This window comes from Nelumbo nucifera, chromosome 6 (genome assembly GCF_055504915.1).
Source record: "Nelumbo nucifera cultivar China Antique chromosome 6, China Antique-T2T, whole genome shotgun sequence".
In the NCBI taxonomy this organism is placed as follows: domain Eukaryota; kingdom Viridiplantae; phylum Streptophyta; class Magnoliopsida; order Proteales; family Nelumbonaceae; genus Nelumbo; species Nelumbo nucifera.
Window position 1 is genome coordinate 22,781,611 of NC_142654.1, and position 16,573 is coordinate 22,798,183.

Consider the following 16,573-nt stretch of genomic DNA (forward strand, 5'->3'; position numbering starts at 1 on the left):
ATAGAAATAGATGACAACAATGAAACAAATTGGCGATGTGAAGCGGAAAGGCGAGAGACTGAAACAAAATTGGAAATGGGATGGAGGGTAAAACTACGTTTACCTTTCCATAAAGCAATGGGAAGATCAAGTCCTGAAGGTTCTGGGACAGGAGCAACAACAGGATCTACAGACAAGGTAGAAGCTGGAGGAGGAGCCGGTGTCTGTCGATGAGTATACACGTGCCAGATCAGTGGTCGTTCAGTAGGGATCTGCACTGGAGGAGGTGAAGGGTCAACTTCAACTGGAACAACCGGAACGGGATCACTGACTGAAAGAGGAAGAGGAAGCAAAGGTGGAGACACCGATGCTTCAAGTCCCGAGAAGAAGGGGACAAACTCAAAAAAGGTGACATCAGGACTGACATAGTACTTCTGAGTAATGGGATTATAACACTTGTACCCTTTTTGAGTCCGAGAGTAGCCAAGAAAGACACACTTAATAGAGCGTGCATCCGGCTTGTCTATCCCAGGACTCAGATTGTGAACAAAGCACACATAGCAAAAGATGCAGGGTGTTAATGGAAAGGGAGACAAGGTGGGGAACAAAATAGAAAAGGGAGACCGACCATGAAGAATGAAGGAGGGCACCCGATTAATAAGGAAACACGCAGTAAGTACAACATCACTCCAAAATTGATTAGGAACACTCATATGATGAAGAATAGACCGAGCAGTTTCAAGGAGATGACGGTTTTTTCGTTCAGCCACCCCATTTTGTTGAGGAGTGTATGCACATGAAGTTTGATGAATGATGCCATGTTGTTCTAAATACTGTTGAAAGGAAGTAAGAAAGTATTCACGACCGTTATCTGAACGAAGAACTTTGATTGGAACACCAAATTGTGTACATATTTCAGCATGGAATTTTTGAAAAATGGAAAATGATTCACTCCTTTCTTTCATTAAATAAATCCATGTCATCCTTGAACAATCATCAATAAAAGTGACAAAATACTTATAACCATTATAAGACTATTTTAATCGGACCCCAAACATCTGAATGAACCAAAGCAAAAGGACTCAACATACGACTTTCAACTCTAGGACTGAAGGGAACACGACGATGTTTTCCATACTGACACGACTCTCACACTGTAAAGACAACAAATGACTCAAAGACGGAACCAATATCTTGAGTGCCTTGAGAGATGGATGTCCCAGTTGACAATGCCAGTGTAGAGGAGTGAGTGAAGTCGGAAGTGCAACTGGCGATCCACCACCGTCAAGGTAATACAATCCACCAGTCTCATGCCCCCCACCAATCTTCTTCCCCGTCTTGAGATCCTGAAAAACACAAAAGGAAGGGAAAAATGTAATAGAGCAATTAAGAGTCTTGGTTAATTTACTAACAGACATAAGATTGAATGGAAACTTAGGGACATATAGACCAGATGATAAAGAAAGAGAAGCCGTGTCAACATTACCAACACCACAGATGGGAGAAGAGGAACTGTTGGCAAGGGTAACAGTTTGAGATGTGGAAGTTTCAGAGAGGGAAGAGAACACACCTGGAGTCCCAGTCATGTGATCAGAGGCTCCAGAGTCAATAATCCATGGAGAGGGCTTGGATGCCAGACAAGCTATACCTGAGTGGGCAAGGGTGGCTGTAGTATGCTATGAAGTAACCTGGAGAAACCTCTCATACTCATCACGTGGTACACTCACCATCTCTTTCCCGGAAACAGATGTAGATGTGGAAGGTGTTAGATCTGCCTGTTGGTTATCACTGACATCAACCCCACCAGATACTGCATGATTAGCCCATGTAGAAGGTGGGCCATGGAGATCATAACAGAAATTCACCGAATATCCGTCCCTGCCACAATGGGTACACTTCCTTGTAGAGTTACTTTTTCCTTTACCACGGCCTCCCCCTGAGTCACTACCACCACCACGGAAAATATGGAACCACCACGACCTCCTCGGGAGACATGTCCTCCTCCTCTAGTACCACGTCCACCTCCTCTGGCTATCACAAATGCTGATCTGTCAGACTGTGTGGGATTCTCTGTAGATCCCAAAGAAATCCTACGAAGCCGTGCAAAAACTTCCTCAAGTGTAGGAAGAGTAGAGCCTCCCAATATTTGGGCCCTAACTGGTTCATATTCTGATTTCAACCCCACTAAGAACCTAGTGACATCTAGTTGTTCCCTTTGTTGTTGCTGAACCTTAACATCTGGAGTGAGAGGATGATAGACATTGAGTTCATTTATGAAGTTCTTCATACTGGCATAGTACTCTTCTAGGGTTTTATTCCCTTGCTGCAGATCGAAATACTCCTGATAGAGCTGATATACCCTTGTAGTATTATCCTGCCTAGAATAAGGCTTCTTGGCAGGTTCCCATATGTCCTTAGCTGTATCTAAGAACATAAAGTTGGCACTTATTTTGGGTTCCATACTATTCCATAACCATATCATGATTTGGGCATCTTCCTATTCCCAGTCATCAAACCCTGGAGAGTCAGCTGATGGTTTATCTTCCTTCACGTGTTTCACTTTCCTCTTTGCCTGGAGAAAAACTTCCACTGACTTGGCCCATGGCACATAATTCTCACCATTAAGTTTAATGGAGGTCATCTGCACACCCAAATAGTCGGAGGGGATCATCACACTTGGTTTCTGATCACTGGAACCATCTCCCGTTGCTGCCATTATGTCCCCCACTGCTATCTCTAATGCTGAACTTTCAGTCACCAACCAAATACTGCTGTCAAGGCAACACTAAGCACACTGATAACAATCTCACAACTAGTCACAATCTACAACTTGATGTAGACTAACATTAAGGTTAAGAACTGGATGTTTTGACCAGATTCGGCTACCATCCAAATTAGAACATTGATGAAAGCTACCAGGCTGAGGTATTCGGCCACTTCTTTCAGCACAATTTTTTCTGTTCACACCACCACTAACATCCTAGAAATATTAGGCACCATTACAACAACACAACACTCAAGCAACCACACACAAAAAAAAAATCTGTTCACACCACTACTAACAACCCAAAAATAGTAGTCACCATGACAGCAATGCAACAACTCGAGCAACCACACACAAACCCTCTTGAAATTGTTCAGTAGAGGGTAAACACCACAAGCACCACCACACGACTAGGGCTGTCACACATGGTGACAGCAGTATTAGGCTGATATCCTAGGGTTGCCGCACCTTCCTAATACATGTAATAGGGATTACGGCAGTCCTAAAACAAAAAATAAATAACAGATGCCGCAGCTATCAGATTGTGTACCTCAGATTCGCAGCCCAGAGAAGAAGAAAAAAAAGAGAGAGAAATTGAAGTCGTAGGATGGAAATCTTGAAGTCGCAGCCTTCTTCTCCTTCGTTTATGGCTCTGATACCATGTTTTGACAGCTCTGTTTAAGTAGTTCGAAATAGTAGAGAGTAAGAGAGAAAGAAGAAGAAGAAGGAAGAAGAAGAACAGTCGAATCTGATAGCATAAACCCTATCAGTCAACCCTAATATGGATTAGCCTCTAATTAGTTGTACAAAGACTAAACTGCCCCCCACTTAAGTATGGGACAGGAAGTCTCTATTAAAACTGCCATATAAGCACATAACTTAACAGAAATAAAATGACTAATCCACCCTTATTCGGCTAGCTCTAACAAAGTCAATACATCTTGTCTTCTTTGTGCTAATTAAATTCTAAAATTTGGCTCTGTTTGGATAAGCTTCTTCTTTTGAGCTCTGGGCTGTGAGAAACAAAAATGACCCAAAAAAGATGTTTTGAGTGTTTGGTAAGAGTTGATTTTAAAACCATTAGCCAAAACACTTAAGCCCCAAAACACAATGCCTAAATTGGGGCTTTGTGCTTTTGAACATTAAAAGCACAAATCCTGAAGCTTATCCAAGCTCAACCTATGCTATTTATAACTTTATCATTTATTTTATTTATTGGTATTCACGTGGAAATAAAATGTTATTATTAATTCTTCTTCTGGTTGAGTGATGGACCACCCACTCTATTACTAATTAATGTAGGATTGATGGCTTTGATGCCAAATGGTGTATGGCAAATTATGATTGAAGGGTGAGTCTGGGAAGGTATTGGCTGTCTTGAATATGCTTTAGGAAAGATTTAAGCATTAAATATAGAGATTGGTTAATTTAGAAAGGGCCTTAGGGCTTAGCTGCAGGAATTGCAAGGTTGCCCTAAAACTATGAAAATTTTCGAAATGCTTCTATGAAGCTAGATGATTGGAAGGAGGTTCAGAATGGCCAAGAAGACGCAGTTGTTGATATTGTAGTTCAGTATGGGGTGTTTGTTAATTATCAAGAAATGTTATATCAAGATAGATCAGCTCAGGTTAGTGGTGAGGTGGAGGAGCATATCGAGGCTGGACAATCCAATGTTATAGGTGCAAGCTGGGAAGTTGTTGCTAGTGATTTGGATGAGGACCAACACATGGAGGTGGAAGGACTGAGTTTGGAGGATTGGAGGAGGGTTAGTGAGACCCTACAGAGATGTATGAATCATGCTTGGGGTAAGTCTTTTATATTGGTGAAAAATCTTGAAGTAGAAACTGCATCCCAGGTGACACAAAATCAGAATCAAGAACTTGATGCCAGTTCAATGATGATAGAAATTCAGAGTGGGGAAATATCTGAAAAGGAAGCTACATCTGTGAAGAAGGAAGATCAAAACCGAGGTTGGCTATAAACAAATGGAAATGATTTATAGATCCTTGCAACCAAACAAAGGGTTTCACCCTTGGTATTCATCATGACGTGTTCATTTAGTCACAAATTTGTTTTAAGAGCAAATGCTCTATTGTATAGATTCTTTTTGGGGTTAAGGTTTTGTACCCTCCCCTTCTATGTCCCTTATTTGATTATTAATAAATTTTCTTTTCTTTAAAGCCAAAAAATGCATATTTTTGTATAGCTCTATGAGTGGTTGTTTGCTTTGTGCTTATACTGTGACATAATTGCACTATTGCTATATTGCTCACTTTCTTAGGTTCATTATGCTTTTAGTTTTTGCACGAAATTAGCATCCAACATTTACAATTTTTCTTTTCCTTTAATTTGTTAAATTAATAGTATTTATTCTCATTTCCTGAGTACATAATGCAATTTTGGATGCAGTCAGCCAAGGATTTGTGTGTCAACAACCAGGCTACTGATTGATTGTCAAATAGCTGCTATTCATGGTTTAGAAGTTAGATAATCCAGTTGAAAATGTCTGACCAGTAAACAAGAAAGAGGGAAAACATTATAAATAAAAGGAATCTACTAGAAATGGATAAAAAATGAAATTTGACCAAGTTTGGCAAAAAATTGTCTAGAATTGATCTGGATCATTTTCACAATTGGTTTTGTTCAGAGATGGTTGAATTATCTAGTCCATTCCAACTAATTACAAATGTAAATGAATACAGGAAAATTACATATAAATGTTTATAGATTTAGTTCTCATGTCAGTCAAACAATCGAAAATCTTAAAAGAAAAAAAAAAACACTTTCTGGCCAAGTAAATCAACTAAAGTTGCATCGGTATTAATTTGTTGTGTGAGGTTATAAATACTTCTTTACTCTTTGTTCTTTATTTTATTATTTTTTCTGAACAGGGATCCATCATTGGTTGTCCAAGAGAACCGTGGCATGACTTGCATTGTAAAATTGATGGTCCAGCAGCTTATGACGTTCTTACCAACTTTGAAGAGCGCTGGTTCAGGGCTTCAAAACCTCATGGGATTAAAAAATTGAAAATGGCATATGATGATTCATTACTCAGATTAGAAAGAATTCCTGACATGGTTGGAATGCATGATGCTCCTTGCTTAAGTGAGAATGATCCAGAGACTTGGCATGTCCAGGTAAATTGGATGGCTTATGCTGATATGAGGTTTTCAGTAGTTGATGTGCTTTTTAGTAACTTGTTTCTTTCTGTTGATAACCTCAACAAATAAAGGTTTTTCGTTCAATTGATTCATCTTCTGTGAAAGGGTTTCCCAAAGATCCAAAAGAAGCTATAAACAAGGTGAGGGGAAATAAATAATTAGCTTTCTTTTGGTGATTGCTGCATTCTAGGAATTATTTGTTATTGCTATTATTTCTTGCATGACAGTATTGTATTGTATGCAACAGAACCTTGTTTGTGGTAAAAATGTCCTGATTGATATGAGCATACATACAGCATATGTAAAGGCCATCCGAGCTGCCCAACATTTCATTTATATCGAGAATCAGTACTTCGTTGGTTCATCATATAATTGGGCTTCAAACAAAGACTTAGGTGAGGAACTGCAACTTTTTTATAAGGAGTGAAGACTATGTCTTGTTTGGGTTGTCAATGAAGTAAAGATGTGTCTACTTATTGACTGAAGATCATATCTTATATGACCTATTGTGATTGTCTTGTCAGCAAGAGTAGATACAAACTCATGATGGTGCCAGACCCTGAGATGTTACTTGTGATTGATAATTGTCTTATGTTTCACTTGTTTGTGATAGAATAAAAAGAATTCCATAATCTTTAATAGAGTTAAATACTGGAAGAAAAGATGATCAATATAAGAGAAGAACAGAAGAGAAGAAGATTGTGGGAGGAACTGTCTTGGTGGTTAACATTACAAATATACCCCTACAGGAGAAACATATAAAAACAACATAAGACAGCAACAAAAAAACGTAAACAGTGCAAATATATAATAATCTCAATACCCCCCCCTCCCTCCTCAACCTGAGCATAGATATCAACCATGTTGAACTTGCTTGCATTACTTCTCAACTTAGACTTGACCCCCCAGGTAAACACCTGCAATTTTATGCTCTTAAGGCACAAAATCACATGTTCTCTAACAATGTGTCTATCAACCTCAATGTGAGTTATGCAGGAAGCTGAAGAACATACTACCACCTTTTTATCCTCACCCTTAAAATCATCAGATAGGGATGATGTCTTTGGTCTCAAAGATAATTTAGTAGAATAATCCATAAAAGGTGTTTGGGGCATCATGAAAGATGATCATCAAGTGATCATTATGTGCAAAAAGTCCAACAGAAGGAATGGTAAAATTTAAAATTTTTGGATCGATTCCAATGTTGCAATTGCACATCATGAAAAAACCAGTTTTTCTCTTTGGATTGTTAGGGTCTATTGGACCATGGCAGATCAAATATATGAAGTTGGGAGAAGGTAATACCTGATTTCAGATGCCCACAAGTGCAGAAAAAATCCAAGTGGCGTTCACATCCAAGCTTCAATCCCTCCAAGAACTACACTGAAGATGGCACAATGATGGTGTAAAAAGTTCAGGTTCGATCTCTTCTAGGGGTGGATTCAAGCTGAGCCAACTGTGAGCCAAGCTTCATTAAAAATAAAAATTATACATATAAAAAATAAAAATTTTACATAAAATTTAAAAATATTATATATAACATAAGCTCGATTAAGCTTGCGGGCTTTACGAGCCGAGCTTCATTGGGCTTGATCTCGGCTTGATTAACAAATGAACCTACTGAGCTCAAAATTGGCTCAAATCTCGGTTTAGACAGAGCTGAATTGAGCTTTTCACGAGCTGAGCTCAAATGGCTCGGGAAAATTTTGGCTCGTGTCCACCTCTAATCCCCTCTAATGGCAGCAACTTGTTGCTCCTCTTTGGCTGAGAAGCTATTCTAATTATCCCACCAAACAAAGCTGGGAATGTACTCTCAAAGGGCTAGTCAAAGTATGCTGGAATGGGCTTCAAAATCCTAGGCAATTCTCTCTTAATTGTGTTGGGCCAATTAAGCTAGTTTATCTTACAAGACTAGTAAATTCACCCCTCTCTAATGGTCTTTATATTTTGTCTAGGATAGACTTCAAGAACCCAGTCCTTTCCTAAACAAAACCTCCTAATCCTATTAGGATACTAGAATAGTAGGAAGTTCCCAACTTCAGCTCACTTCCTATTATCTAGGTTTTCTAACTAATTAGAAACTTTCCTAGTCAAACTAGTCAGAGGCCTAATCCAATTAGAACTAATAGGAAACTTTTCTCACTAAGACTCCTGACCTCATTAGAATACACATTAGACTTTCTAATCTGAATTCTAAATCCATTAGGATATTCCAAGTAAGTCAACCTAATCAAAACCTAGGTTGACTAGTACAATTAAGCTACAAAACCATTTTGAGCATAAAAAAACAGCTCATTTGAAACTAGAAGTGATGGGCCTCCTGGGTTATTTTTACATAAAATAATTTTGGTCCATGTAGTGACTCCAAACCTAAGGTAATGGTCCAATCTGTCTGGGTAAGACTAGGATGGGAGAGGGAAGGGGTTAGGCACCCCTTTCCTATTTCCAATAGGTGGGGCTCACATGGGGTTCTCAAAGCAAGCACAATCACCAAACATAAACAAACTAATAAGGAGCACTGAACCACATGGAGGAATTATCCAATAAACATAACACGAAAACCAATCAACCAAGTTAATTACCTAAGAGGGACATTAACATCAACATGCAATGAGAATTATAACATAAAAAAAAGAAACATCCATTAGCATAGAATAAGAACCCATTCATGAACCTAAGAAAGAACAAACCAAGGTCAAGAATCATTTAATAACATAAAAGCAATAGTGATACAAATAATTATGACAAGAAAAAAAAAGAATGCAATGAGAAGGAAGACATAACCCAAGCATAGAGTTATTCAGCAATAGAAGAGAGGAGTTTTCTATAGCATAAGGTAAAGAACACTTAACGTAAAAGGGAGAATTAATCACTAATGCGAGATGAAGACCATTCAATCACATTAGATAAGAATTATCTAATCAAAAGAGGAGAATTACTAAACCATATAAAAAGAGAATTAAATAACATGGGATGGGAATTACTTGGTAGGATAAACAGACTTAATGATATGAAAAGAACAATTCATTAATATGAATATAGGATGAAGCTTACGTAGTCTAAAAGAGAGGACAGTGCGGTTTGAATTATTTATTAACAAGAAGAAAACAAACAAGAATGAGGAATGCTGTCTAGCATGTAGTCATTAGTGAATATCAAGGGCAATGAAAATAGCAACAGATCCTACCAATTTAAGGAATATTGGTCATGAAGAGGCAGAAATAAAGATCAATCAGATTAATTAACAAGAAGAAGAAGCTAATGATCAAACATACTGATTCATTCAATTAAAAATACTAAGGGTCAGGTAAATGAATAAACCTTAGAAAGAAGTGAACTAAGAGATCAAATGAGGTTAATTAATTTCAATAAAGGGGTGAACCATAGCTATAGGTGCTAAGTTGATTCTGATGAAAATTAAAAAAACAATAACCAAAAGAAAAAGGAAGAAGAAAAACAATTAGGAATTAAACAAATTGGGAGAATAACAATCATTGCAATGATGGAAGCTAACGGAAATTAACAGGTTTTGACTGGCCAAGAACTTGGCATTAAACAAACTGAATTAATAAAAGGGAGTTGTGCTAGATATTGGGGGTTCCACACTGGTCAAATACCTAACAGTCTCATCATTTAGGTCTGAGATTACCCTCGTTTGTCATTGCAACAGGAGGACCCAAAAGATTAATATTGTGACTTCAACTTGGGGAATTGGGTTACAGATTAAGCTACTCAATAAGCTAAATCTAGGCTGAGGTGAAATGACAACAGATTGGAGATTACCACCCTTGATGGTGTGGTGAGAACCTAACTTAACATTGTTGACCTAGTTCGATGACTTAGGAAGAAAGTCGGGAAAATGAATGCATTTTTGAATAAAAATTGATAGGGTGGGGCTTTTATGTGTTTTTGATTGACTGATGGGTTCTGATTAGTTCAAGGGCACTCAAATCAAGGGAATCTAGAGTACGAGTATTTCAGCCAATGAGAAAGCCTAAAATAAAATTTGTGTATGATGAAGGGGTAAATGAGGGAATTTTGGAATGAAGCTTGACATGGTAGGTTTTTAAGGGTCTTGGACAAATTAGCAGGGTTTGATTGGTTCAGAGATGCTGGGGTCAAGGAAATCTAGAGTACAAGTGTTCCGACCAATGAGAAAGCCCAGAATGGAATCTTTATCAAATGGAGGGGTAAACATAGGAATTTTAAGCTAAAATTTAACTATGTAGGGTTCTTGAGGGTCCTAGATGAATTTTCGAGGTTTGATTGGTTCAGAGATGTTAGGATCAAAGGAATTCAGGGTATGGGTGTTTCGATCAATGAGAAAGCCCAAATGGAATCTTTGTCTAATGGAGGGGTAAAGATTGGAGTTTTGGGGTTGAAATTTGGTGGGTAGATGTTTTGAGATGTCTGGAGTTTGTTGGTGGTGTCTGATAGGTCTGGAGTTGAGTCAAAGGGATAGATTTGAGGCTTGAAGGTTTCAGCCAATGAGATGTACTGAAATGGAATTTAGGTTTGGTGGAAGGCTAGATGGTGTGGATCAAAGGTGATTGAAGGTTTCAGCCAATGAGATGGATTGAAATGGAATTTAGGTTTGATGGAAGGCTAGATGGTGTGGATCAAAGGTGAAAATATGTGAATGGGTGATTGAAGGTGTCTGGGATCTAACAGGAAAGATAGATTTTCAATCGGATGGGTAGAATGAGAAATCTGATGGATGAGAGCATCTTAGGTTACATCAAGTTGTCCAATCTACATCATTAGAACACAATCTAGGGTGGTTATTGGGTTAAGAAAAGAAATTTTGTCATGATATTTCTTAGGCTAATTGAGGTTGTACTTTTAGGTTTAAAGGCATGGTTTGATGTCATTGCTGCGATGTGGTTGAGCAATTTTACACTTTAAAGGCCTTGGGTAATTGGAATCACTGAAATGGAATCTTTGGTAGATGGAGGGTGGGATCTTGGAGTGGAGGTAGAATTTGATCTTAACAGGCAAATTCGGCCTTAAACCCTGAATTTGCCAACATGGCAAATTCGACCATAGGGTGTTGGGCCTATACTTAAGCTTTAAGTGTCAAACACTTAATTTACTTGGAGCTTGACCATCCTAAGGGCCCATGTCTAATTAGTTCAACCCATTTAAGTGATTATCAGGTAATTAGCCCAACATATCATTTTGCAAATAATTTCTCTACCATTAACACCCAACGCTGCATATGGGAAAGGACTTATTTCCTCTTAGCTTGTATGACATAATGTGCAACCTTTGCCCTGATGAACCCTACTAGAGGATTCATATAATCCTATTGCTAGAAAATTCAAGAATTCACCATAGGAAGCCATACAAAGTGTTTTCTATGTTGGTATATCAAAGGCAACCAACATACCCTGATATTTGACTCCAAAAGGATCTCAGTGATTGGTATATCAAAGGCAACCAAGTTTGATACCTAGCATGATACCAATATAAGGATTAAAAGCAACATCCAATTGTTCAACCAATCTCAAAGTATAGGAACACATTGGATATGGTTCAATTTAATGTTTTTAGTACACACACACTAACACACCTTAGGTCACAATGATTAATATGCATCTTTACAGATTGTGCCCATCCCAAATAGTTGGTTTCCATCTAGCTTCATTATGGTCACCAACACATTTGGACATTTCTTAGCATTGCCTGTAATAAGAGTTTGATCTAGGCCTTTTGAGATTATCCCAAAAGGATTCCATAGGTCTCAAAAACTAAACTTATTACCCTTTTCTTATCATAGGATTATCCAGGAGATATCAAGTCTGAAGATCAGTAAAATATTTGGAAATCTTTACAGGGAGGAACCCTACCTTGCACCAAAACACACCTTGAGAGGAGTTGGGTATTTGCTCTAGAGATTTACCTTCAAAAAATCTTAACTGACCGCTACAAAAATATCAAATAGATTAACCAATGATTGAGTACCACTTCCAAGACTCCACGTTGGGGCCTTTAACCAAATTGAAATACAGAAACTTTGCCTTTTCATTGATTTTTGAGAAATCTGTGAAACCACTTCAAGCACTGGAAAGTTAAGAGACTGTAATGCGTTGCCATGCTGGTAAGAATATATAAAATGCCATATACTCATTATAATTTTTACCATCATTTAAGAAGCACTGAACACAAATATATAAATTTAATAAACTAAATATATCTTGCATCATGATCCCTAATACCAGGTCAAATTTTGAGTCAGCACAAAATTGTCATCATGATCCCAAGTAGGTTGGTCCACAATACTGCTCCACATGGTTATAGTAGGCCATATAGTCAAATCCCAACTGAAATGTCCTAGTTTTAATCATATGGTATAACATAATACCCCTTTAGCTAATAGATGCATATTTGTCTGCACATCCCTATATATAAAAATTCAAATAAAAATTTCTTTTGTTTGTTTTTGCTTTATATACTTATTTTTAACTTTACAGATCTAATTACTATTAGGATTTGGCCTGCCTGTTAGGCTGATAACAGTCAAGGGAAAGAAAGAAGAGAGAGAGAGAGAGAGAGAGAGAGGAGGAGAAGAGAATAAAGGGAGGAAAAGGTCTGGTTCGAATGAGAGAAAAGTCCACTCTCCCATTTGGCCAGATTTGTTTTATATTACTAATATATTGTGGAAAAGTCATATGTGCCCCTACTTAAGTTAGGGACATTAGATCTAACATAATCTTACACATCAACAACCTAAACATAAGTACAAAGACAGAAATACCCCTACATACTCGACACTAACACTCCCCCTCAAGCTGGAGAGTATATATCATATAATCCCAGCTTGTTACATATGTAGTCCACTCTTCCTCAACTCAATCCTTTAGTAAGCAAATCTACCCACTGGTTCCCTGTGTTAACATATGCAGTATCTATCACTCCACTCAACACCTCTCTAACAAAGTAGCAGTCAACCTCTATGTGCTTGGTTCTCTCATGAAACACCGGATTAGAGGAAATATGAACTGCAGCCTGATTGTCACAGTAGAACTTCATCGAAGTATCAATAGTGTATCTCATCTCTTGTAGAAGGTTCCTCAGCCACACTAATTCACAAGTAGTATGTGCCATAGCTCTATATTCTGCCTCTGCACTGCTTCTTACCACAACTGTCTGTTTCTTACTTTTCCATGTCACCAGATTAACCCCAAGAAAAGTGCAATAGCCTGTGGTAGATCTCCTATCAGATATAGGACCGGCCCAATCAGCATCAGTATATCCTTCTATTTCAAGTTTTCCACCACTTCTGTATATCAAACCACAACCAGGAGCCCCCTTTAAATACCTCACAATCCTTAGAACCGCATCCCAATGTGGAACTAGAGGTTTCTGCATGAACTGACTTACCACACTAACTGCAAATGAAATGTCTGGCCGAGTGATGGTTAGGTAGTTCAGTTTACCTACAAGCCGCCGGTATTTGCCAGGGTCTTCAAACACTTCACCCATATCACTGCTTAACTTAGTGTTTGTTTCCATAGGTGTTTCAGCTGGTTTAGCACCTAACAAACTTGTTTCTTCAAGCAGATCAAGAACATATTTCCTCTGACACAAGTTAATACCATGCTTAGACCTTGCTACTTCTATCCCCAAGAAATATTTCAATCTACCAAGGTCCTTTGTTTGAAAATGTTCCTGCAGAAAAGCATTCAACCTGTCAATGCCCATTTTATCATTTCCGGTAATGACAATATCATCCACATACACCACTAATAGGATCTTCCCTGCCTAGGAGTCATGACTGAAGACTGAATGGTTAACTTGGCACTGTTTCATACCAAACTTCTTTACCACCTCACTGAATCTACCAAACCATGCTTGTGGAGACTGTTTAAGCCCATAAATGGCCTTCAGTAGTCGGCACACCTTACCATCCTCCCCCTGAGCAACAAACCCCGGTGGTTTCTCCATATAGACCTCCTCGAGCAAATCACCATGCAAGAAGGCATTCTTGATATCAAGATGATAGAGGGGCCAATCATGCTTCGCAGCAAGAGAAATCACAACACGAACTGAACCAATCTTAGCAACCGGGGAGAAAGTCTCTGTGTAATCAATACCATAGGTTTGGGAATACCCTTTGGCAACCAGTCTAGCTTTCAGCCGCTCTACACTACCATCAGGTAAGTACTTAACAGTATAAACCCACTTACAACCAACAACCTGCTTACTAGAAGGAAGAGTGGTGAGTTCCCATGTATGATTATGAGCTAAAGCTGAGAGTTCTTCCATCCCACGACGCCATCCTGGAGAGGCAAGGGCTTCTTGGACATCCTTAGGGATAACAACAGAGGATAATAGGGAGATAAACTGGCGATGGGAAGAAGAAAGATGAGTGAGAGAGACATAATTAGAATTAGGATGAAGGGTACAACTGCGTTTACCTTTCCTCAAGGCAATGGGAAGATCAAGATCAGATACTGGGGTTGGGGCTAGTGTGGGAACAACTACTGGATCTGTCGACAATGATGGAGATGGAGGAGGAGCCGGTACAAGTGGGTGATGTGTATACACGTGACGAATAGGTGGTTGTTCAACAGGTGGTGGCACCGGAGGCAAGGACTTGGTCATAGTTGGAACAACATGAATAGAATCCACAACTGGAAGAGGAAGGAGAGGAGGTGATGAAGAGGAAGAAACATCACCGGACCCCAAGAAAAATGGAGTAGACTCAAAGAAGGTAACATCAGCACACACAAAGGAACATCGAGAGCTAGGATGATAACACTTATACCCTTTCTGAGTCTAGGAATAACCAAGGAAGATGCACTTAATAGATCGTGCATCTAACTTGTCCCTTACTGGCCCCAGATTATGAATGAAGCAGACACACCCAAAAACCCGAGGAGAAGGAGGAAACAAAGACAAGGTAGGAAACAATGTGGTGAATGGAGAATGACCATCAAGGATAGACGTGGGCATCCGGTTAACCAAGAAACAAGAAGTAAGCACTGCATCACTCCAAAAAGGTTTGGGGACATTCATGTGATGCATGAGGGACCAAGCTGTTTCTAAAAGATGGCGATTCTTTCTCTCTGCCACCCCGTTTTGTTTTGGGGTGTAGGTACATGAAGTCTGATGGATAATGCCATGTTGGTCTAGGTATTCTTGAAATGGTGAAGAGAAATAAACATGGCCATTATCGGAACGAAAAATTTTAATGTGAACACCAAATTGGTTGCGAATCTCAGCATAAAATTTTTGGAAAATGGTAAACAATTCACTCTTTTCTTTCAGTAAATAGAGCCACGTCATCCTTGAATAATCATCAACAAAAATGACAATATTTATATCCATTGTATGACATTACTTTATAAGGACCCCAAACATCTTAATGAACCAAAGAAAAAGGACTCAACATACGGTTATCAACCCTAGGACTAAAGGGAACATGGTGATATTTCCCCAACTGACACAACTCACAATCCAAAACAGATTGATGACTCAACGAAGGAACCAAAGACTTCAAAACTTTCAGTGAAGGATAACCAAATCGACAGTGCCACTGGAGAGGAGAAAGAGATGACTGGAGAGCTGTTGACGTACTTTCACCACCGTCAAGATAATACAATCCACCAGCTTCATGCCCTCCACCAATCTTCATCCCCGTCTTGAGATCCTGAAAAAACACACGAAGAAGGGTAAAAGGTAATAGAACAATTAAGAGACTTGGTCAACTTACTAACTGACATAAGATTAAAAGGAAATTTAGGGACATACAAAACTAAGGATAAGGGTACAGGGTCCATGTTAACATTACCAACACCACAAATGGAGGATGTGGAAGCATTAGCAAGGGTAACAGATTGTGATGTTGGGCAATGAGTGAGGGAAGAAAACACACCTAGAGTTCCAATCATGTGATCAGAGGCTCCAGAGTCAATAATCTAGGGATTGGGTGTGGATGCCAGACAAGCCATACTTGATGGTGCGAGAGTGGCCGTGTTCTGCTGAGATGTGGCCTGAACAAACCTCTCATACTCATCACGGGGAACACTCATCATCTCCTTCCCGGTAACATCTGTGGATGTAGGAGGTATCTGATCAGCTGAATGACTCTCTTGTCTGAAGCTACTGTCACTAGTCATGGCATGATTGGCCCAAGTTGAGGGTGGACCATGCAAGTCATAGCAATAATTAATGGTATGCCCATCCATACCACAGTGTGTACACCTCCTTGGACCCGAACAACGACCTCTGCCACGGGCTCCCCCTGAATCTCGACTTTCAGTATAACCACCACCACGGTTATATGTTGGTCCACTACCACCACTCCGGCCATATGCCAATCCATTGCTACCACTACGGCCAAACTGAGCTCCACCTCTAACACCATGGCCTCTCGATACTGCAAAGGCTGATCTATTGGAAACACTAGGGTTCTAGGTAGATCCAATGGAAATCCTCCTAAGTCGAGCAAACACCTCTTCTAAGGAAGGGAGAGCTGACCCTCCTAGTATCTGAGCCCGTACTGGTTCATACTCAGATTTAAGCCCCATCGAAAATCGATCTTGGGTTCCATACTGTTCCATAACCTTGTGATAATTTGTGCATCTTCTTGTTCCCAATCATCATACTCAATTGAATCGGTGGAGGGTTTTTCTTCCCTTATGTGTTTCACCTTCTTCTT

General features: G+C 39.2%; 1 protein-coding gene across 1 annotated transcript in view; it reads left to right on the forward strand.

Moving 5' to 3' along the window:
* LOC104608337 (phospholipase D gamma 1-like) overlaps positions 1-16,573 on the forward strand; it is a 65,921-nt gene that overhangs the window by 14,389 nt on the left and 34,959 nt on the right. The window contains exons 4-6 of the mRNA XM_010274286.3: positions 5,635-5,883; positions 5,979-6,047; positions 6,155-6,302. Of these exons, the coding sequence (XP_010272588.1) occupies positions 5,635-5,883; positions 5,979-6,047; positions 6,155-6,302 (466 nt within the window). The remainder of the gene's footprint in view (positions 1-5,634; positions 5,884-5,978; positions 6,048-6,154; positions 6,303-16,573) is intronic.